The sequence below is a fragment of the Trichomycterus rosablanca genome, chromosome 9 (genome assembly GCF_030014385.1).
Source record: "Trichomycterus rosablanca isolate fTriRos1 chromosome 9, fTriRos1.hap1, whole genome shotgun sequence".
Lineage (NCBI taxonomy): Eukaryota > Metazoa > Chordata > Actinopteri > Siluriformes > Trichomycteridae > Trichomycterus > Trichomycterus rosablanca.
In genome coordinates this window covers 15,413,542-15,435,484 of record NC_085996.1, presented here as the reverse complement: position 1 = coordinate 15,435,484, position 21,943 = coordinate 15,413,542, and the positions used below count along the sequence as shown (strand labels likewise).

Sequence of the window (21,943 nt, the reverse complement as noted above, 5' to 3'; positions counted from 1 at the left end):
TATGTATGATTTTACAATGTATTTTAAGACAATCACACGCCTTTTAAGCTCTCGCGGGCCACATAAAATGACGTGGTGGGCCAGATTTGGCCTGCGGGCCTTGAGTTTGACACATGTGCTCTAGCTGGTCGAATTAGGCCGCATGACAGCACATGGCTCCCCGACAGGTGTGAAGCCACCAGCTACTTCCTTACAGCTGTCAGCAGCCAGTTATAAAGCTTCAGCTTCTCTGGACCTCTAGAGGGCACTCCAGTTGCAGTCCATGACCCAGTGGTTGGGAAACCCTGGAATAGTGCACCACCAAACACTGTGTAACTAAATAACAGCATTAAGTTGACAGAAACTGACAATTAGGAACTTTTAGAAAAAAAAAAAGGAACATGCATTGTGCGTTGGAAAAATCTATGGTCTACGAATGTACACCTACATGGTGCAAAAAACAGGGTAGATGTGCCATATACCAGAACAATGTCACTGCTATTTTAGGAATGGTCCAGAAGCCAAAGAAAAAATTTCTGGTAAGTAGTAGTCCTATGGTAGTTCATTTGTGTGTGAGTGTGAAATGAACAAAGAAATGAATAAGAGAACATCAGCCATAACATTAAAACCACCTCCTTGTTTCTACACTCACTGTGACAGTGACATGGTGGTGGTGTGTTAGTGTGTGTTGTGCTGGTATGAGTGGATAAAACACAGCACCTCACGGTCAGTGCTGGACTAAGAATAGTCCACCAACCAAAAATATCCAGCCAACAGCACCCCGTGGGCAGCATCCTCTGACCAATGATGAAGGTCTAGAAGATGACCAACTCAAACAGCAGCAATAGATGAGTGATCGTCTCTGACTTTACATCTACAAGGTGAACCAACTAGGTAGGAGTGTCTAATAGAGTGGACAGTGAGTGGACACGGTATTTAAAAACTCCAGCAGCGCTGCTGTGTCTGATCCACTTGTACCACCACAACACACACTAACACACCAGCACCATGTCAGTGTCACCGCAGTGCTGAGAATGATCCACCACCTAAATAATACCTGCTCTGTGGTGGTCCTGACCATTGAAGAACAGGGTGAAACCAGGCTAAAAAATAATGTAGAGAAATAGATGGACTACAGTCAGTAATTGTTTTAATGTTATGGCTGATTGCTGTATGTACCAAAAATATATTCTTTGCTGACATCAACTTCTGTAAAAAGCTTCTGTGTGTTCCTGTGTGTGTGTTGCCCTGTGATGGACTGGCGACCTGTTCGGGGTGTTACCTGCCTTTTGCCCGATGAATTAAACCCACCGCAACCCTGAATAGGTATGATATGAATGAATTAAAATAAGTCTTTATGCTCTTTAATTTTTTATTTATTTCAACATGGCAACAATAAATAGAACATTCAATGGCTGTAATTACACAGAACTGGACATTTACTGGAACAGAAATACATTAGAACATTTAAAGTGAAAAGCAGACCATTAATGTAGTTAGATATTTTTTCCTTTTGACATTGGGAATGGAAACATGTAAAGCAGCAGGACGCTAGTGCACACTACTGTCCCAAAGTGAAGAAATTACTGTTCGTTTCCTATCACAATCACACAATGGGAAAACTGAAGGTTAGTTAAGGGAGGTTAGCACAGCAAGTGATGCAAGCAATTTGATTGTAGGTTAAGTAAGTGTAGTGACAACCAAGTGACAAACATTCTTCCCTTTATAATCCATGCCTAAATGTGTTCATCCCTGTTTTACAAACGTCACAAAACCAAGTGACAACGCCCACAGCACCCTCCATGATTAAAGTGTTCACTTTCTGTTGCAATCGTGTACAGTTACTAGTACTAATAATATAATACGCATGTAGCAGGTAGCTCTTCTGTTTTAAACCAGAGACATAGCAAGAAGCAGCAATCATCAACAGCCTCGTATCAGACTTTCACATTTCTCTTTTAAAGCTGCAGTAAGTTTTAATCAAGACATTACTGAATTAGTGTCATCTAAGTAGGTTTAGAATATTAAATGAATTTTTTATGTAGGCTAAGCTTTTACCTGAAGCTCACACTGTTAAATAGCAACAACCGACAAATAAACCCATTTCTTTGGTGTTCCCTTTTTAGAGATGCCTCAAAACACACGTGTATGTAAGCATAATTGCCTGAAAAGCATGGTGAAGCGTTTTACTGTTCCATAATGTAAGGAGAACTTGACTGGCTTCTCACTGGGAATTATAAGATAAGTTCATATGTGGATACAGATACGTACTAGAAATGTTCTTCTAGAATGCAAGCAGCTTGTAATAAAATATTTGACCAAAGAGATCTCCAATTCAGTAGAATGTACAAATGACATCTCACTATTAAGCACTGATCTAACTACCACTTCCATAGTTATTGGACCTTGTTGATCATCGTGAATGACATTTGTGTAAGAATCCTGACAGGAGATTGCTAACACATGCACAGTTGAACACAACGGGTAATGCCAATGGTGACACACTTCTAATACTGATATTTCTACTGCCGAATGCCTTCACTTCCCAGCTTAGTGCTGACCAAATAAGGTCAAAATAAAATAAACCACAATAATGCACAAAAATAAGGTGAACAAAATTTTCACATTCATTAAAAAAAAATTGCTTTGCAAACACAAACACACCGACACAATATAAAATTAATTTACATGAAGTTTGTGTAAATAAAAAGCTTTGGTCAGACAAATCTAGATTGTTTTATAAAGTGGAATGTTTGACACAGATGGCATCGGTATAAGTCAAACCACTTGCTCTTTAAACAAGTTCCAGTAAACACTTCCAATCCCACCAGTCTTAACTCAATTCTGTGAAGAACAGCACCGCCATTGCTAAGCAGACCCAGAGAATTACACAAAATTTACATATAAAACATTGCCAAGCCACATAAACAGTGCCTATATTTGGGCAGAGCCTGTGTACACTATTGCATGCTGGAATACGTGTTAGTGGTGCCCATATAGTCTAACTGAGTCACGGACACAACCTGCTAGTCTCCTTCTCAGCAAATTGAAACAAGCCTAGATAACAGGATTAAGCACAGTTTTAGTCGTACTGCTTATATGGATCTCCAGATACCACCAATATTTAAATAGTCACTGGGCATAGTCATCTCTCTCTCTCTCACACTCTCAAACATGTTATATTACATGCCATGAGGTATACATATGTGTTTATATATTGGTCATAAAATGCATATCAGTGTGCATGGTCGTGTTTGTTGAATGCAGACTTTATTCAAAGGCCCAAACCTCCAGGTTTTGCACAGTAAAATCTTCTTGTGATGACAGTGATTGGTTGTTGAAGGTGGTGCATTCGGACGTGGTTCCATGAAACAGGTCAGCATCCAGCCACAGACCAAAGTGACCACTAGCAGGACAAACGGTGGAGGATAAATTAACTAAAATTTTACATGTAAACATGATGATACAACTATGCAACTATGCCTTTTAACTTACCCCCCACCTCCAATCTGCAGAGAATCCAAGTTCCCTTTGACAAAGTAAGAGTTTTCACCAGTCCAGCGAAACACCTGTGACAAAAATATATGTATAATAATATCAAATATAAGATGAACAAATTTGTTTGTTCATTGGGATTTTAATGTCATGTTTTACACTTTGGTTACATTCATGACAGGAACGGTAGTTACTCATTACACAAGGTTCATCAGTTCACAAGGTTATATGAAACACAGTCATGGACAATTTTGTATCTCCAATTTACCTCACTTGCATGTCTATGGACTGTGGGAGGAAACCGGAGCTCCCGCAGGAAACCCACACAGAACATGCAAACTCCACACAGAAAGGACCCGGACCGCCCCACCTGGTGATCAAACCCAGGACCTTCTTGCTGTGAGGCGACAGTGCTACCCACCGAGCCATGTGCCACCCAAATACAATACGGGTCTGTCTGAAAACCTACTTAGCTGCCGTGCTGCCTACCTAGGCAGCTGCCTAAGTAGAGAGGATTCTAAGACATCAAACTTATAAAACAGGTTATTTAGATGCACTACTTCGTCAGCAACTATGGCAATTACGTCACAGTTTTCGCTTCCTAAGCTAACACAGTTCCAACCAATGGGCTGAGGCGGCACAACCTGCTAGCATGCCAGCTAACATCTCCTATTGTGTGCCCAGAACAGTTAAATTGACACTGACAAACCTGAATTTGCAAATAAATGACACTTGTACACCTTTATACAAATTAAAAATCAATGAGAATTTATTTACATTAGAAAAGAACTTGTTCATTGGCATATTTGTAAATGTTTTGAGAAAAGCCACACTGAATGCTGCAATTGCAGTAACTGCTAAGGAAGCATCAGACGCTCCCTCGTTATTTAGTCAGTTTATAGCTTCGAAAAAAGGCACCTTAGTAGGCAGCATTTTAAGGTATCTAAGAATGTAGACAGCCTTCTTCTCGAGAGAGTGCGTAGGACAGGGGTCACCAACATTTTTGAAAAATCTCAGCTCTGCTACCGGCAGGCTGGGCATCTACATGAACAATGATAGGTGGAGGGGATTCCCCATAACTGATTCCAACCTGTGCAGGCTGATTAATGCCGCCTGCACAGAGACGGGGGACAATGGGATCAGGGTGTGACTTTCCGTGTGCAAAGCTGATCCACATATGAACCGGTCTTGTGCAGGTAAAAAGATGCAGTCGGCTACTGCACACGTGTGGGGGGGCGTGTGTTAGACACACGTGTGTTAGTCACGGCTCTCCTCGGTCAGGAGTAGCAGCAGTAGAGGGGAACCGTAATGCAATCGGTAATTGGATATGATTAGATTGGGAGGAAATTTTGGGGGAAAATTTTTAATCAAATCAAAATGTGTATCATAAAGCCAAGTGAGTCTACATGGTTGATGAACCTGCAAAACTAGTGTTGTCATTCAGTGTTGAATCCTCACCTTAATTTCAGGGCTGAAAGTGTAGAGGAAGGACTCCCCAGTGCCATAATAATGCTCGGTCACTTTGAATGGGTGAGTGGAAAAAGCTCCAAAAACCTGCCAATTTAAACCATACAAAAAATAAAAAATAAAATAAAAAAAAATAATAATAAAAAAATAATAATAATACAATTAATAATGCAAAATTACTACATGGTTTAGTGTGTGTTTGTGTGTTTATACATACCTGGTTGTCCATGTCTTTGATTACCAGCAGCACAGGGCAGTCCAAATCCATCAGGTTTCTGTATAGAGTCTTCAGGCTGGTCCCATGTACAACTGTACTGTAGGCCAGTCTCCATGGATATCCCTGAACCCGTGCTGGAAGCCGAGCAGCCAGCTGCAGAGGTACAGAGAGCATAGGGTACGAGTCAGTATGATACATATATCGTTGCACTGTGTGGTCAGGAAGTGGACACTGAGCAATAATATTAAATGTCTTTCTTGTTCTTCTTTATTATTATTACTATTATTATGGCACCAAAAACTTACTGTATGGCACAAGATTATACGATTTAATTATTAAATCTAATTATTTAATTAGATTTAACTGTTTGGCAGATTAATGTACAGTTTTCTTCTATCGGCTACTCCCGTATATATATTAGAGGTCACCAGAGTGGATCTGGGCCACATACCAGACCTGGCTCCATTTGTATGCTGGGTACGGCACTTATCTCAGTTCATCACTTACTACCTACCAACAATTAATAATACATTAAGAAAAGTGCCATACAAAAACTGACATCAATTTAGTTCACAATAACTACTAGAGCAAATACATTTATTATAAAAAGTGAATCCATGGTAAACTAGGATAATATTGAAGGTAAGAGACTGTGACAAAACCCAACTAGGTTTATTTTACTGTTATTGGTCAGCCAATGTCAGAACACCAACAGTGACTAATGTGAAATTATTTTAGTTTTTACTAATTCTTGCTTTATTGCAACTACATGTCAACAAGATGACAGCAGCTAGAGTACCGGTTTCATGCATTTCAAGCCATGCTGTGCCCAATTTCAAAAGACCTGTTGACTTGCTAACTAAAATACTTGCTTAAAAAATTAGCACAGCAAAGAGATTAATAATTTATTTTGCAGAGTCAGAATGGAAATTGTGATAAGTATTTTTTTTGTTAATTGTAGTAACACTTTTTTTTGGTAAAATTATAGATTAATGGTGTGGACAATGTCTAAATATATTTGTGTAACCATACATCGCATTGCTTTTAACAAGGTCATTAATAAAACCAGAATAAAAAATATATATTTGCTGTTTATTGACCTGCACTTTAAGGCTTCCATAATTAGCAAGTTTTTATCTAAAAGGTTTTGCAATCTTTTTCAGTAAAAGGAAATGTATTGAAATGACTGTATCTGGTAATTACCTATATGCTACAGGTCCCATAAATTAAATAAGTAAAAAAAAATCTATCCATCCAACCCTTCCATGTTTAACGTATTAATTTAAGTGTGGGGTATTTTCTAGAACCTTTTCAACATGAGTGTCCTCGAGTAGTGTACTGGGGTCCAATAGAAGTGACAGCATGTCCAATGGTTCCTCATCCTCGAAGCTACCAAAACTTCTTCTCACTTTATTTGTGGTAATGATCTGAGAAAAGAGCATATCAGATTAACACTGCCTAACACATCATTGCAAAGAGACTGTATCACTTATATAATGCTTAGGTGGTGTCTGGGCACAAGTTCAGATTGTATCTATTCACCTCCCAGTTTCGAGGCACTGGGTCACTGAAGAAGTTATCGATCATGTTCAGCTCGTCCTTCTCTACGACTACAAAGCCCTGCTCCTGTGCATCTTTTCCATAGGCATCAGGAGACCACTGGATGAAGAACGAGTAGAGTTGGTCCACCCTAAAGAGAGCAGCAAGAACAATTCAGTAATACTGGCATGCAAACTTGAATTAATCCATACCTACACACAAACATCCTTACCTCTCCTGTGGCACCGCAAACCAGTACTCTAGTTGCTTTCCTCTGCCCCCAATCGAGTGTGCGGGGCTAGAAGTTCTACTTATGACAAATGATTTCCTCATAGGCCTTCCCACTTTGAAGCAAAGGAACATAGGAGGTTTCTTGCTCTTCTCCTCCGTAGAGAGCAACATATCTGCAAAAAAACACACACAATGTGTCCTAGGTGATTTTATATCCATCAGCATCTAGACTAGCTGTAAGAGATTAAACACACTGCTAACAGATGTATAAAAATAATTGTATCAAAAATACATTCCAGGCTTCAAACAGATCGAGCAAGGCCCTTTCCTGTTCCAGCATGACTGTGCTCCTCTGCACAAAGCAAGGTCCATAAGACATGAAAGCAGAAAGCATACAGCCCTGACTTTAACCCATAACAAATGCTTTTTATCTAAGTCCAGTACACATACTACAAACTTATGGGAAACACCCTTATCTGATTAGCCTAGACTGTTATAGCCATGTGGATGTTTAAAATGGGATGTCCAACAAACTCATAGTTAGGTGTCCACATATTTCTGCTCATAGATAGTATGTATGAGTTAATCACAGGCAACAGGTCACATTGTAACTAGGCCTGTGTTAACACTGGCAGCAGTTCCTACCCCCTGTTGACAAAGTTTACCACTAATCACCTGACTTCATAAGTGCTGAACAACAAGAGTTGCCCGACATTTGTCATGCCAAATCGAATGTTACTCTGTTAATATCCCAAAAAAATGCGTTCTTTCTATTTGCAGTAATATTCGGTTTGTCTATTTCTGTGGTTTTCAACCTTTGGGGTGTGGTTCCTGTTCAGAGGAGCGTGACAATACAAGATTTTTTGACTAAAACTAAAGCAATTCATTTTCACCCACAGGAGGCATATTTGATGAGTCTCGCAGACTTTGCACGTCCAATGTTATTTAGCTCAGTCTGAAAAATATACCAATGACTAGCAAAACTTAAACACAGTAAAAGCTCACTGATGTGAAAAAGTCATTTAAAACTTTATTCAACCAATGTGTGGGATGAAAACCAATTTTGCTATGCATTATTGGTTGCTGGAAGCATTTTTGTCTTAAGAGCTGTTCAAAACCTTCGAGGTGGCAAAATTACAGTCAATACCGACCTTGTTTTTCTCAAGTATTTAGTTATTTATGTTTAAAGTTTGTTTGTTTGATTCTTAATGCTATGTCAGCTGCTATGGCTATTATCATGACTGAATAAATGGTTCCATCTTTAAAAAGGTCAAAGTGGGGGTCAATATGTTTCTTTATTGGAATTCATGAAAAGGACTTTATACGAATTAGTAAGTGTTATTGCTTCTAAGAATTGTAGCATTTTTTTTGGGGGGGGGGGGGGGGGGGGTGGGTTGAGGTGAAGATTTCTTTGTAGTCATTCGTATTGTAAAATCTTGTTCTGGTGGTCATTTTCTGGCATGTGTAGATAACGTGGTATAACATGTATATAAGGTTCTTGGCATCTAGTGTAAATGATTTGCTCCCATTGTTTTTATAGTAGGATGTTTTTATAGTAGGATGGATCTTGTGGAGTTTGTTGGTGGTAAACGTTTCCCATACTTTTTGCCAACCATCGGCAGTGTTTGCATTTGTGACTGGTCTGAAATCAGATGGTGGGTAAAAACATTGTTGCAGCGGGGTCATTCCCCAGTTAACAAAGAAATACTTTGGTTCTGGTTTGGAGGTATAAAGTTTTAGCAGGCATAATCCAAAACATTGTAACATTCTTGAAACCTAATATTAGAAAAGAAACAAACAAAAAAATCATTAAACCTGTAAAAAGTTTCTAATTTTCAACATTTTCTGTTTAAATGTCTGCACTAATGACAGACTGTCATTTTAAGACCAGTCACACTATAGTTTTACTATATTAAATTCCATGTGAGAACAACCCCCACAATGATTATTGTCACAAAGTAACTGGGCAAGAAATTTCCAGAAATACTGGAGGTTGGTACAGCAACAGAATTGTGTGTCAGAAAAAAGAAAGGCATTTGAAATTGTATCATGTGTGAGCTTTACTACCACACACACAAAATAAAACATAAATAATTTAATTGCTCCCAATGTAAATACAAGGTACAATGTAAAATGACCTCATGATAAGCATTTAACCTTAAATGAGATCAATATATAAAAGGAAAACACTGTTTTATTGACATTGAGGAATACTGTTTGCTTTAAATGTCTGTGCCGACTGTTTGTTTTTCCATTCATGCTGTCTGCCCTTCCAGCATAAAAAGCTTTAGTTGTTCTATATATTATTACTGATAACAATAATTACCAGTGAGATTAAGCTATAACCTATGAAATAACTGTGTAAACATAAAAGCTCATATTCCTTACCTTCAATTGGTCCCTGCATCCTTTTTAGCAGCCATGATTTCATCTCAGTTTCACTGGTTTGTTCATCCTCCACCTTGGCAAGTCTGTCACCTGAATTTGGTCTCTTTTGCGCCTTCGTGTCCTCTTGATGGCTTGGTTCAGAACATTTTTCAAAGTCAGTGGTAACACCATCGGAGCTTTTAACTCCTTTTTGGTCTCCAGTTGCTGCTTCCGTTTCAGAAGCGTCAGTACTAACAGTCTCAGCCTTATTCAAGGCCTCTATATCTTTCAGCTCATGCGATGTGGTAACCTCGTGTTCTGTGTTACTAGGTTCTACTCCAACATGCATTGAGCTGGATTTGTCCATGCCTATGACCGCCTCTACATCTGTAGAACCATCATGAGGTCTTTCATCCTGCTCTTTTTCTTGGTCTGCATCCTTTAACCGTACTGCTTCCACTGTGTGGTCTGAACAGAGCAGCATACTTGTTTTTGACTTCTCAGAGCCGCTCAGGTCCGGTAAAGACGCCCCCTCCAGGCTAAGGCATGTAGTGTCGGCGGTCTCAGGTCTGCTGTGAGAAGTCTCTGGACTTCCGTTCTCAGTTCCAGAGTAATTCTGCAACAGCTCGAGCTCAGTGAAGCCTTCGTCGGATGGCGATTTGTCTGCGGGGTGGCACTCCGCCACCTCCGAAATCGCAGTCCCTATGTCGTCCAAAATTATCGGACGACGGGGTGGGCTGAGGGCCTCGTAGCGGCTGAAAGGGTTCAGGTCCTGTTCGGATGGAAGTTCCACCCACTCACCCGGCCTGTATAACGGACACAGATCCTGAGGTATGTCGCTACCGTGGATACAGGTGCCATTATGTGTGGGTGATGGGATGGAAAATTAAAAAAGAGAAAAACAAAACAAAATGAACTTAAATATGAAGGAAAAACTGAGGAAAAATGATAAACGTATAACAAAGCTAAAGTAAAACTGAAGGGAAAAAATGGACATGGATCAAAAAAAGCAACAGTCGAACAAAACACAATCTATAGAAATCCATAATAAATATTTTAAAACAATTAAAAAGGAATCGTGGAAAGGCTTAACAGCAAAGAGAAAGGTGACAATGAAATGAAAACACCAGCCAAAGTCAATATCATGCTAGCTCTGTCACAAGGCCTACATCACATTTTATTAAATAAATAATGTTTGACAATGTAAACACTGTAATGTACACAATGTAAATCTTTACAGCACAAAGCCCAAAGTAAGAGAGAAGGCAGTTTTTGCTTACGATGGCAAAGCATCCTTGAGCTTCATACGGGACACGTCATCATACAGAGCAACGGACAGCACCTCTTCCATGGGGCAAATAAGGCCGTACTCCTCGCAGCCATGTTCGATAACTAGAGGATCCGACTTGTGTGGGTCAAACATTATGTTATTGGGTGTCACAATCATTACACCCCCCACAACTCCCTGAGGAAAAAATAAATGATAAGCATGGATTGAGTGACATTTTCAAAATACACACTATGTATTAACATGGTAAGGTTTGTTTAAAAAGTAGCAACAATACATCTTAGCTAATTGCACTTTCTATCCATTTGTCCAGGTAAGGGTTGTGTTGTAAGCAGGCTAAACGAAATTTCCTAATGTCTCTATCCCTGGCCACAAGTTGAAGCCTCTCCTAAGGGGGTCCCAAGACATTTTGAAGCCAACTGTGAGATTCACTGATCAGCCATAACATTAAAACCACCTCCTTGTTTCTACACTCACTGTCCATTTTATCAGCTCCACTTACCATATAGAAGCACTTTGTAGATTACAATTACTGACTGTAGTCCATCTGTTAATCTACACACCTTTTAGCCTGCTTTCACCCTGTTCTTCAATGGTCAGGACCACCACAGGGCCACCACAGAGCAGGTATTATTTAGGTGGTGGATCATTCTCAGCACTGCAGTGACACTGACATGGTGGGGGTGTGTTAGTGTGTGTTGTGCTGGTATGAGTGGATCAGACACAGCAGTGCTGCTGGAGTTTTTAAATACCGTGTCCACTCACTGTCCACTCTATTAGACACCCCTACCTTGTTGGTCCACCTTGTAGATTTAAAGTCAGAGACGATCGCTCATCTGTTGCTGCTGTTTGAGTTGGTCATCTTCTAGACCTTCATCAGTGGTCACAAGGCGCTGTTGGCTGAATATATTTGGTTGGTGCAGTGACAGTGAGGTGTTTAAAAACTCCATCAGCGCTGCTGTGTCTGATCCACTCATACCAGCACAACACACACCAACACACCAACACACCACCACCTTGTCAGTGTTACTGCAGTGCTGAGAATGATCCACCACCCAAATAATACCTACTCTGTGGTGGTCCTGGCAGAAACCTGACCATTGAAGAACAGCATGAAAGGGGGCTAACAAAACATGCAGAGAAACAGATGGACACCCCCCAGTCACCCAGGCTACACTTGAGATAGGTGTGAAAGATGTCAGCCAGCTCTTCCGGAGACAAAAGACCAGGAAATCGTCAGGCCCGGACAACATCTCTCCCTCCTGTCTCAAAGCCTGCGCTGACCAACTGGCTCCAATTTTTACACGTATCTTCAACAGATCCCTGGAACTGTCTGTTGTTCCCTCCTGTTTCAAATGCTCCACCATCATCCCGATCCCCAAGAAACCCTCCATAACTGGACTGAATGACTACAGACCGGTAGCATTGACATCAGTAGTCATGAAGTCATTTGAACGATTGGTGCTAGCCCATCTGAAGGAAACCACTGGACACCTACTGGACCCACTGCAGTTTGCATATAGGGCTAACAGGTCAGTGGATGATGCAATCAACATGGGCCTTCACTACGTCCTGAAACACCTCGACTGCCCTGGGACTTATGTAAGGATCCTGTTTGTGGACTTCAGCTCGGCTTTCAACACTGTCAACCCTGGAATTCTCTCCTACAAACTCTCCCAGCTCACTGTGCCCCCTGCCATGTGTCAATGGATTACCAGCTTCCTGACAGGCAGAACACAGCAGGTGAAGCTAGGAGAAGTCACTTCTCACACTCGGACAGTCAGTACTGGTACTCCTCAGGGAAGTGTTATCTCACCACTGCTCTTTTCACTCTACACCAATGACTGCATCTCCAGTGACCCATCTGTGAAACTCTTGAAGTTTGCAGATGATACTACAATCATTGGTCTGATTCGCGACGGAGATGAATCTGCTTACCGGCGAGAGGTCGACCAGCTGGTGCACTGGTGCAGTACGAACAACCTGGAGCTTAACACGCTCAAGACTGTAGAGATGACAGTGGACTTCAGAAAACACTCACCAGCACGGCTCCCACTCACAATTTTAGGCAGTCCTGTTTCAACTGTGGAGTCCTTCAAGTTTTTGGGCACTATCATTTCCCAGGACCTGAAGTGGGAGTATAACATCAACTCCACCATCAAGAAAACCCAACAGAGAATGTTCTTTCTGCGGAAAATGCGAAAGCTGGGACTGCCACAGGAGCTGCTAAGACAATTCTACACTGCGGCCATCGAATCAGTTCTGTGCACTTCCATCACAGTCTGGTTTGGTGCAGCCACAACACAACAAAGGAACAGACTGCAGCGACAGGTGAAGTCAGCTGAAAAAATCATTGGTGCTCCTCTGCCCTCTATCCAGGACTTGTATACTTCAAGAACCAAGAAACGGGCAGAGAAAATTATCACTGACTCCTCACACTTTATCCAACCCCTCCCCTCCGGCAGGCGCTATAGATCCATCCACATTAAAACCACCAGATTTAAAAGCAGTTTCTTCCCACAGGCGATCTCCCTACTAAATAAATAAATGACTGATAATACATAACACGTAAGCGTAAAAATATTAATCTGCTGCCAAATTGACTACACTGTAGTACTCATCCTACATGTTGTGCACTTTACTGTTTTGTAAATATTTCAGATGCTGCTAAATTACATATCTGTATATTGTGTGTATATAATCTTATAGTTTGGATAATTTTTGTGATTTTGTGTTTAATGTTTAATGTATACGTTGCTTGTACACAGTATCGTACCATTACTAGAGAGATACCATCAGCCGGAAACAAATTCCTTGTGTGTATCCACATACCTGGCCAATAAATCTGATTCTGATTCTGATGGACTACAGTCAGTAATTGTAGAACTACAAAGTGCTCCTACTGTATATAGTAAGTGAAGCTGATAAAATGGACAGTGTGTGTAGAAACAAGGAGGTGGTTTTAATGTTATGGCTGATCGGTGTATAATCCTATCAGTGGGTCTTGTTTTGCCGCATGTTCTTAATCCAGCTGGACCTTTCTGAAAGGAGAAGACAACCAGGGGGCGTTCTACTGAGATGCCCCAAAATTAAAAAAGCAGTGGCTCTACGATATGGATCACCTTAACAATACAGCTCCTAAACCCAAGTCAAGTCATTTGACAAAAAAAGCCCTATTTCCATTGCTCACACGTGATTTTATTCTTTGGTCAGTACCCACAGTTTACAAGGGATCTTCAAAAAGTTTTCACACTTGTAAATTTCCACCTTTTTGGACCCCTCAAGCTTTAAGGGGAAGAAGATTTTCATGTAATAATGACGCAAAAACAGTGCAGTAGTGGCTGTGCTCTCAACCAAAAACATTTTTTGCTGATGGCATTTAAAAAGTTGGTACGACGCTGGGAAAAAAGCATTGGAAGGTGAATATTTAGAAAAGTGACGTCATTTGTTTGAAATTCTTAATAAATAGAGTTAAAACCCTCGTATATTATGTTCCTAAACACAGAAATCTTTGGTATCAACAAAAAGTTTGTTTTGTTCCTGGTTTTATTTTCATAATTACATCCCTGTTGATTTCCACCCACTAGCTGTGTCTTTCATATTACACACCAGCTACCAACCTGGAAGTATAAGTACCAACACGTCACTGTCAGGTTTAAAGCCACCACTGCCTCTATGTTATATCAGTAAGCTTAGTTAGGCACCCAGAGAAATGTGCTAACTGACAAATTTTGTATTTGAGCAGACAGAAGCCCATAATTAGCTTCACTTCAAGTAACAAAGAAGATACAATCCTTTCAGGTTAGTGAGCTGAGCCATGTATTCCCTTTCAGACTTCTGGCCATGTCTATGGCATCAGCAGAATTCGAAGTTTTGTTTTGAGAAAGTTTCGTTTTTGCCACAAAGTTGGAAGCATCTTATTTAATCTATATAATTTTTATACATGGGGGGCACTCGGGTGACATAAAGCCTCTACTACTGTGATTCAGGGTCAAAATCTCAAATGGGGCTACCGGTCCATAGAGGGCCGGCTAAGAAAGCAGGCTAAAATGGAATTCCCTATCAGTAGGTCTTGGTTTGCCACATGATCTTAATCCAGCGGGACGTTTCTGTAGGCGGAGGCAACCAGGAGGAATTCTTCCGAGATGCCCAAAAACTCAAAGGAGCAGTGGCTCTATGATAAGTATTACCTGAACTGTATAGCTCCTAATCCTATCAGATCAAACCAAGCCACTTTGCAAAGAAGCCCGATACCATTGCTCACACATGTGATTTTATTTTTTTCGATCACTAACCACAGTTTATGTTCCTTAACACAGGAAACTTTGGTTTCAACCAAAGGTTTTTGTTCTTGGTTTTGTCATTATTACATCCCTGTTGATTTCCACCCACTAGCTTACACACTATCTACCAACCTGGAAGTAAAAGTACCAACACATGCTTCCTCTCTCGACTGTGTTCAATTCAAAGTACAAAAATAAATAAACAAACCCTCACAATAATGACTACTGTCAGGTTTAAAGCCACCACTGCCTCTTTTGCTCATGTACTATCACAGGGTTGTTAAGCGCCCAGGGGAATAAGCTAACTCACAGATTCTGTAAACTTGATCTCACAGAAGTCCATAATTATCTTTACTTTAATTAAAAAAAGAAGATACAGTCCTTTATGCCGACAATCAGAAAAATGCATTTCAAATGCAAAAGCTGTTTACAGTTGTAACACAGAAAGGACCCTGGCTGCCTTGCTGAGGAATCGAACCCAGGCCCTTCTTGCTGTACCCACTCCAGTAAACACAAAAGTCAGCAGTGGGGGAAATGCAACTAAATACAACTCAAGCGCAGCTAAGTTATGCTGCAGAACAATTATTTAAGGCACACAAGCAAGTTTCACTCTGAATGGCTCAAAAAAAAAACAACAAATACAAAATTAAGGTTTTGGACTGGCCTAACTTTAAATGGTAGTTGGCAAGACGTTAAATGGGCGATACATGCCCTAAAACCTTTCAAAAAGTGTTACATTTTGTCCACAGTAATGTAAAAGTTTGACTTGCAAACGTTTGACTGCATTTGTTACGGCCTAAGGTGTTAGCTTTTTCTTTTTACATGGTTGAATGAATTTGTATCTTCAGTAAATGGAATGATCATTTAAAAGATGCATTTTGTTTTTGCTTGTGCTGTCTTTATCTTATATTCAAATAAGTTGGAAGATCTGAAACATTTGAATGTGACAAACTGTCAAAAATAGAAGAAATGGGGGGGGGGGGGGGGGGGGGGGGGTGTTAAATTTTACAGCAGTGTAAAAAAATCCTACATTTTTAACATCAGATTAACTTGGTACTGCACATTTGCATACAAACTAGTATCATTAGTGATATTTCCCTTGTGGATACAATGGTAGATGAACATTACCATTACATAGCCTGTCTGCCTAATTCTTGAAGAGGAAATGAACCTGATTAACTTTATTCTTCCCCCAAACTGCCTTTCCCCCCCTATGCCATCATGCTCTTTTCCACTAACCCCAAACTGCCTTTCCCCCCTATGCCATCATGCTCTTTTCCACTAACTGTGCTAATCACTGAACATTGGCTAAGGCTGTGTAGTCTAGCATTTTTCTTTGACACAAATACTTTTACAATACAATACAAAGACCCATTTTACATAAATATAGATATTAAATTAATGTATCATGTCAATTCATCATACTGGTTGTACAAATTATGTCTTCTAGTTACAGCTGTATGGTAAACAGACCTCTGAAGGTTTGCAAGTATAACAACCATGCAGTATCTCACCATGCCATCAGTAAAGTACTTGCAGCTCATTTTGAGGAATTTGACTGGACTTTCGTCTTCGGATGATGGAGACAATTCCCTGTGCCGGGCTCTCCAGCTTGATCGGTCATGCTAAAGCACATTTCAAATATAAAAATGTATTTAAAAAAAAAAAAAACACAAAAAAAATAACTGCTATTAAATCAGAAAAAGATAAATCTAAAACTAACTATGACTAAGGGTCTGTTCAAAAACCTAGGGAGCTGCCTTGCTGTCTACAGCCTACATAGTAAGCTGCCTAAGTAGAGAGGATTATTCAGACACATTACTTAGACAGCGATTATGTCACCGCAGTTTTTGTTTACTAAGCTAACACAGTTAGCCTTAGGCCATACAAACCTATGGGCTGTGGCGGCCCAACCCGCTAGCATGCCAGGTACATCCCTCTGTGTAGCAAAAACATTTTCAAATACAACCCCAAATCAGAAAAAGTTGGGACAGTATGGAAAATACAAATAAATTAAAAATACAGTGTTCCCTACATTTACTTTTATTTGATTGCAGACAGGATGAACCCAAGATATTTCATGTTTTATCTGCTCAACTTTATTTCATTTATTAATAAACATCCATTCATGCATTTCAGGCCTGCAACACATTCCAAAGAATGGGACAGGAGCAATTTAGGGCTAGTAATGAGGTGAAATACTCAATAATGATGTGATTCCAAACAGGTGATGTCAACAGGTGATTGTAATCATGGTTTGGTACAAAAGCAGCATCCAGGAAAGGCTGAGTCTTTGATTAGCAAAGATGATCAGATGATCTCCAGTTTGTCAACAAATGCATGAGAAAATTATTAAAATGTTTAAAAACAATGAACCTCAAAGAAAGATTTGTATATTTCTCCCTCTACAGTGCATAATATCATTAAACCGTTCAAGGAATCGGAAGGAATTTCAGTGCGTAAAGGCCAAGGGCGCAAGCTTAAGCTGAACGCCTGTGATCTTTGATCCCTCAGACGGCACTGCATCAAGAACCGCCACTCAACAATAGCTGATATAACCACATGGGTGAGGGATTACTTTGGCAAACCTTTGTCGAGCACTACAATACAGAGTTACATGCACAAATGCACTTACAACTTTACTGTGCAAAATAGAAGCCTTATGTTAACCATGTCCAGAAGCGGCGTCAGGCTCTTCTGGGCTCGGAGGCATCTAGGATGGACCATCACACAGTGGAAACGTGTATTGTGGTCAGATGAATCAGCATTTCAAATACTTTTTGGAAAATAAAAAAATGGACGCTGTGTGCTCTGGACCAAAGACGAAAAGGACCATCCAAACTGTTATCAGCAACAAGTCCATAAGCCAGGGTCTGTCATGGTATGGGCCTGTGTCAGTGCCCTTGGCAAAGGTCATTTACATTTCTGGGATGGCAGCATTAATGCAGAAAAGTACATTGAGATCTTAGAGCAACATGTGCTGCCTTCAAGACGTCATGTTTTCCAGGGACATCCATGCATTTTTCAACAAGACAATGCAAAACCACATGCTGCACACATTACAAAGGCATGGCTGCGGAAGAAGAGGGTACGGGTACTGGACTGGCCTGCCTGCAGTCCTGACCTGTCCTCAATAGAAAATATGTGGAGGATTTTGAAACAAAAAATGTGACAACGACGACCCCGTACTGTTGCACATCTTAAGACGTGTTTGCAGGAAGAATGAGACAAAATAAAAGCTGAAACATTAAATCACTTGGTATCCTTGGTGCCAAAATGTCTTTTAAGTGTGGTGAAAAGGAATAGCAACATTAAAGTGGTAAATGATTTACTGTCCTGACTTTGGAATGTGTTGCAGGCCTGAAATGCAGGAATGGATGTTTATTAATAAATGAAATAAAGTTGAGCAGCTAAAACATGAAATATCTCAGGTTCATCCTGTCTGCAATTAAATAAGTGTCAAAGTAAATGTGCACCTTTATACAAATGAAAAATCAGTAAAAACTTCTATCATTGCTTTGCATTTGTTTGGCATATTTGTCATTTTTTGTGAGAAAACTTGTGCCACACTGAATGCTGGGATTGCCTTCACCGGTAAGGAAGCATCGCTATTCAGGCAGTTTATAGCTTTAAAATAAGGCACCTCATAAGGCAGCATTTTAAGGCATCTAAGAATACGGACACCCTTCTTCTCGGGAGCGCGCATATGATGACGTAAAATGCTGTCTAAGTAGAAAGCTCACTGGGTTTTTAGACAGACCCTAAGTGCTAGAAAGGTGAGGTCAGCTTTGCAGTTGGAGTTGGTTTTACCTGTGACCTGGTTTCTGGTGTCTTGGTGTTAACTGAGTCTTTGGCTGAGGAGGTCGTTTCAGACTGGCCCATATCAGGAACGAAAAGCTTCTGTGAAAATGGATGAGAGAGAAAACTACCGAGTATGAATGGGGAAACTAATAGAAAACAATGGGTTTTAAAAGTAAGAACGGGTAATGTTACCTGTTATAACCCCTTTCAACAAATGCACTTTATGAGGGTACTTAGCCATAAGTAACTGGGTAGTAAATCCTTAAAGTGAATCTTTAAAAAGCTTCTATCCATCATGGATAATGCACACCATCTTCTGAAGAGCACAATTACCAGACAGCTGAGTGTGCTAAGTGACAGACTGCTGTCTCAGTCCTGCTCTAATGTCAGGCCAAGAAAGTCTTTTGTCCCCCAGCCAGTTAAAATGTTTAATGCCACACGACAGCAAAGGCGTGAAATATGATTCTGAGCCATTCACATATTTACAGCTATATTATCTATAATCTATCTGGTGCTTTCAATGGTGGACAGGAGTTAGAATGGGCACTTTGACTGGCCTGTGACACCGCAGACCCGTACACAGAAGGACTCGGTGCACTGTGACATTCACCTCAAAACCAGACTTATTTATTTATTAGGATTTTAACATCATGTTTTGCACACTTTGGTTACATTCATGACAGAACAGGTAGTTACTGGTTCCACAAGACTCATCAGTTCCCAATTTTTTATTTTTTATTTTATTTTATATTTTTCCCCTTTTTCTCCCCCTTTAGCGCATCCAATTGTTCAGTTTGCATCGTGCTTCCTCCGTCTATGCCGAACCCTGTCCTGACCGAGGAGATCGAAGCTAACCCATATCCCCTCCAAAACATGAGCAGCAGCCGGATGCATTTTTTGCCACCCACACAGTTATGAGTTTGGCACCACCTAGCGTTGCATGCGGAGAGACACACCCTAAGGGCACTCTTTCTCATCTCCTGTGCAGGCGCCTCTAATCAGCCGGCAGAGGTCGTAAATCACATTCTGACAGAGAGAGACCCACATCCGGTTCTTTGTCCCACCCCCCCAACTGAGCAACCGGCCAATCGTTGCTCATACAGCCACTCAGCTTCGAACCGGTGAAGCAGAGCTGGATTCGATACCAGGTACTCAGAATCCAGCTCTGGTTGCAGCGTGTCTTTTTACCGCTGCGCCACCTGAGCGGCATATCAGTTCACAAGTTTAATGTCAAACACAGTCATGGACCATTTTGTATCTCTAATTCACCTCACTTGCATGTCTTTGGACTGTAAGGAAACCAACTCAGACACAGGGAGAACATGCAAACTCCACACATAAAGGACCCACACTGCCCCACCTGAGGATCAAACCCAGGACCTTCTTGCTGTGAGGCGATAAAGCTACCCACTGAGCCACCGTGCCGCCCCTCACCACCAGACCTAAAATTATGGCGATTTGAGCCAGCGTAGCCCTTCTGTTGGTCAGTACCAGATGCCATAGCCTTCATGAACTCGGACATTAATGAGTCGGGCGGCACGGTGGCTCAGTGGGTAGCACTGTCCTGGGTTCGAACCCCAGGTGGGGTGGTCCGCGTCCTTTCTGTGTGGAGTTTGCATATTCTCCCTGTGTCTGCATGGGTTTCCTCCAGAAGCTCCGGTTTCCTGCCACAGTCCAAAGACATGCAAATGAGGTGAATTGGAGACCATGACTGTGTTTGATATTAAAACTTGTGAACTGATTAATCTTGTGTAATGAGTAACTATCGTTTCTGTCATGAAAGTAACCAAAGTGTAAAACATGATGTTAAAATCCTAATAAATAAACAAACAAACAAACATGAATAAGTCTTGGCCAGCCAACAACCTGCTGGTGACTTGTTCCTTTTGGACCACCAAGTTGCTTCTGTTGGGCCCCTGAGCAAGGCCCTTAACCCTCAATTGCTTAAAAAATTATGTTCAATCATAACTGTAAGTCACTTTGGATAAAAAGCGTCTGCTAAATGCTGAAAATGTAAATGTAAAATGTAACTGGATCGCTTGCACCCGGGAGTCTTTTCAGTCATTGTGGTTTTCACACTACATGACTGATTTGCGATAGGGGGTCACACACTACACGATCTACCATCAGGGGGAATCGCAGATGAGTCTGTCTGGTCACCCAAAATATGCTTTGTCGATAAATAAGCGAGCGGTCAAAGATGTTTGCTTTTACACTGCACATCAGCGCACAAAGAGGAAAAATAAATGAATCGGAGTTTATTGGGCTATGTGACCAGCAGGAATCGTCTGTTCTGTAGTGAGTTGGAAGTTAATAAATATTTTTTGCAATGCAACGTTGGTGTTATGTTTTGTCGAGAACGATAAGGTCAGAAATACTGTAAAACGTGTGTGCTGATGTATTCTGATAGAAAGTACATTTATGCAGTTGTAGCCTAGCAGTTAAGGTACTGGACTAGTAAGCAGAAGGTCACTGGTTCAAATCCCACCAGTCAGGTTGCAACTGTTGGGCCCTTGAGCAAGGCCCTTAACCCTCAATTGCTTAGATTGTAAGTCGCTTTGGATAAATGCATCTGCTAAATGCATCTGCTAAATGCCGAAAATTTAAAAAATGTGAATGATGCCCCTGTCCCACGTTTAACAACTCCTCCCCTGCCAGTCGCCCGACTGATATCCAGATATTTAGCATGCTAGATATCTCTCTTCAGTCGGCGAGCGTGGCGGGCCGCTCGGATAGAGTCGTTGAGCAGTTCACACATAGTTTCGATCACCGAGTTGCCTCCGAGCCGGCAAATCTATCGGGGACCAGTCCGGTGACTGAAAATCAGAGCAAAAATCATGTAGTGTGAGCAAGGCATTAAATGGACTATTTATCATACCACATTGTAGAGTAAAGCCTGCATGTGTAAAAAAAAATGCTTTAGTCTGAATATGTATGAAGGTCAAGTTTTGAGAATCTTAGTTTGTGTAGAAGTGTAGAAGTTGACTCACCTGTCCTGGAAACACACTGTGAGAAAAGAGACAATTCAGCTGCACGAGTTTATTTGGGGTGATGTTGAACTTCAGTGCAATGCAGTTCAATGTGTCTTTCGAGCCCACCTTCAAGCACAACATTAATTGACATTTTAGTTCAAACATAAGAACACACACTACAGGGCCAGAGGTATGTGGACATCCCATATAATTATTTTGTTCAGTCAAACTTATTGCTAACAGTGTATACATTATTTTTCATTTTATCTAATTTCTATTACTCTCTTTCCATTAAAACCACCCC

The 21,943-nt window shown here is 40.8% G+C and overlaps 1 protein-coding gene across 3 annotated transcripts in view; it reads right to left on the bottom strand.

The window, feature by feature from the left end:
- Positions 1-1,333: 1,333 nt before the first annotated feature.
- The window catches only part of LOC134320533 (nuclear receptor coactivator 7), a 38,683-nt gene continuing 18,073 nt past the window's right edge, over positions 1,334-21,943 (bottom strand). For 2 of the 3 annotated variants that reach the window (XM_063001945.1, XM_063001946.1), the window contains exons 5-16: positions 21,658-21,765; positions 18,677-18,766; positions 16,381-16,491; positions 10,576-10,760; positions 9,317-10,134; positions 6,930-7,101; positions 6,701-6,848; positions 6,466-6,585; positions 5,159-5,311; positions 4,933-5,028; positions 3,475-3,548; positions 1,334-3,385 (exon numbers count right to left, since the gene is read on the bottom strand). In XM_063001945.1, the coding sequence (XP_062858015.1) occupies positions 3,250-3,385; positions 3,475-3,548; positions 4,933-5,028; positions 5,159-5,311; positions 6,466-6,585; positions 6,701-6,848; positions 6,930-7,101; positions 9,317-10,134; positions 10,576-10,760; positions 16,381-16,491; positions 18,677-18,766; positions 21,658-21,765 (2,211 nt within the window). In that variant the 3' untranslated portion in view covers positions 1,334-3,249. The remainder of the gene's footprint in view (positions 3,386-3,474; positions 3,549-4,932; positions 5,029-5,158; positions 5,312-6,465; positions 6,586-6,700; positions 6,849-6,929; positions 7,102-9,316; positions 10,135-10,575; positions 10,761-16,380; positions 16,492-18,676; positions 18,767-21,657; positions 21,766-21,943) is intronic. The other variant, XM_063001947.1, reaches the window with a different exon arrangement.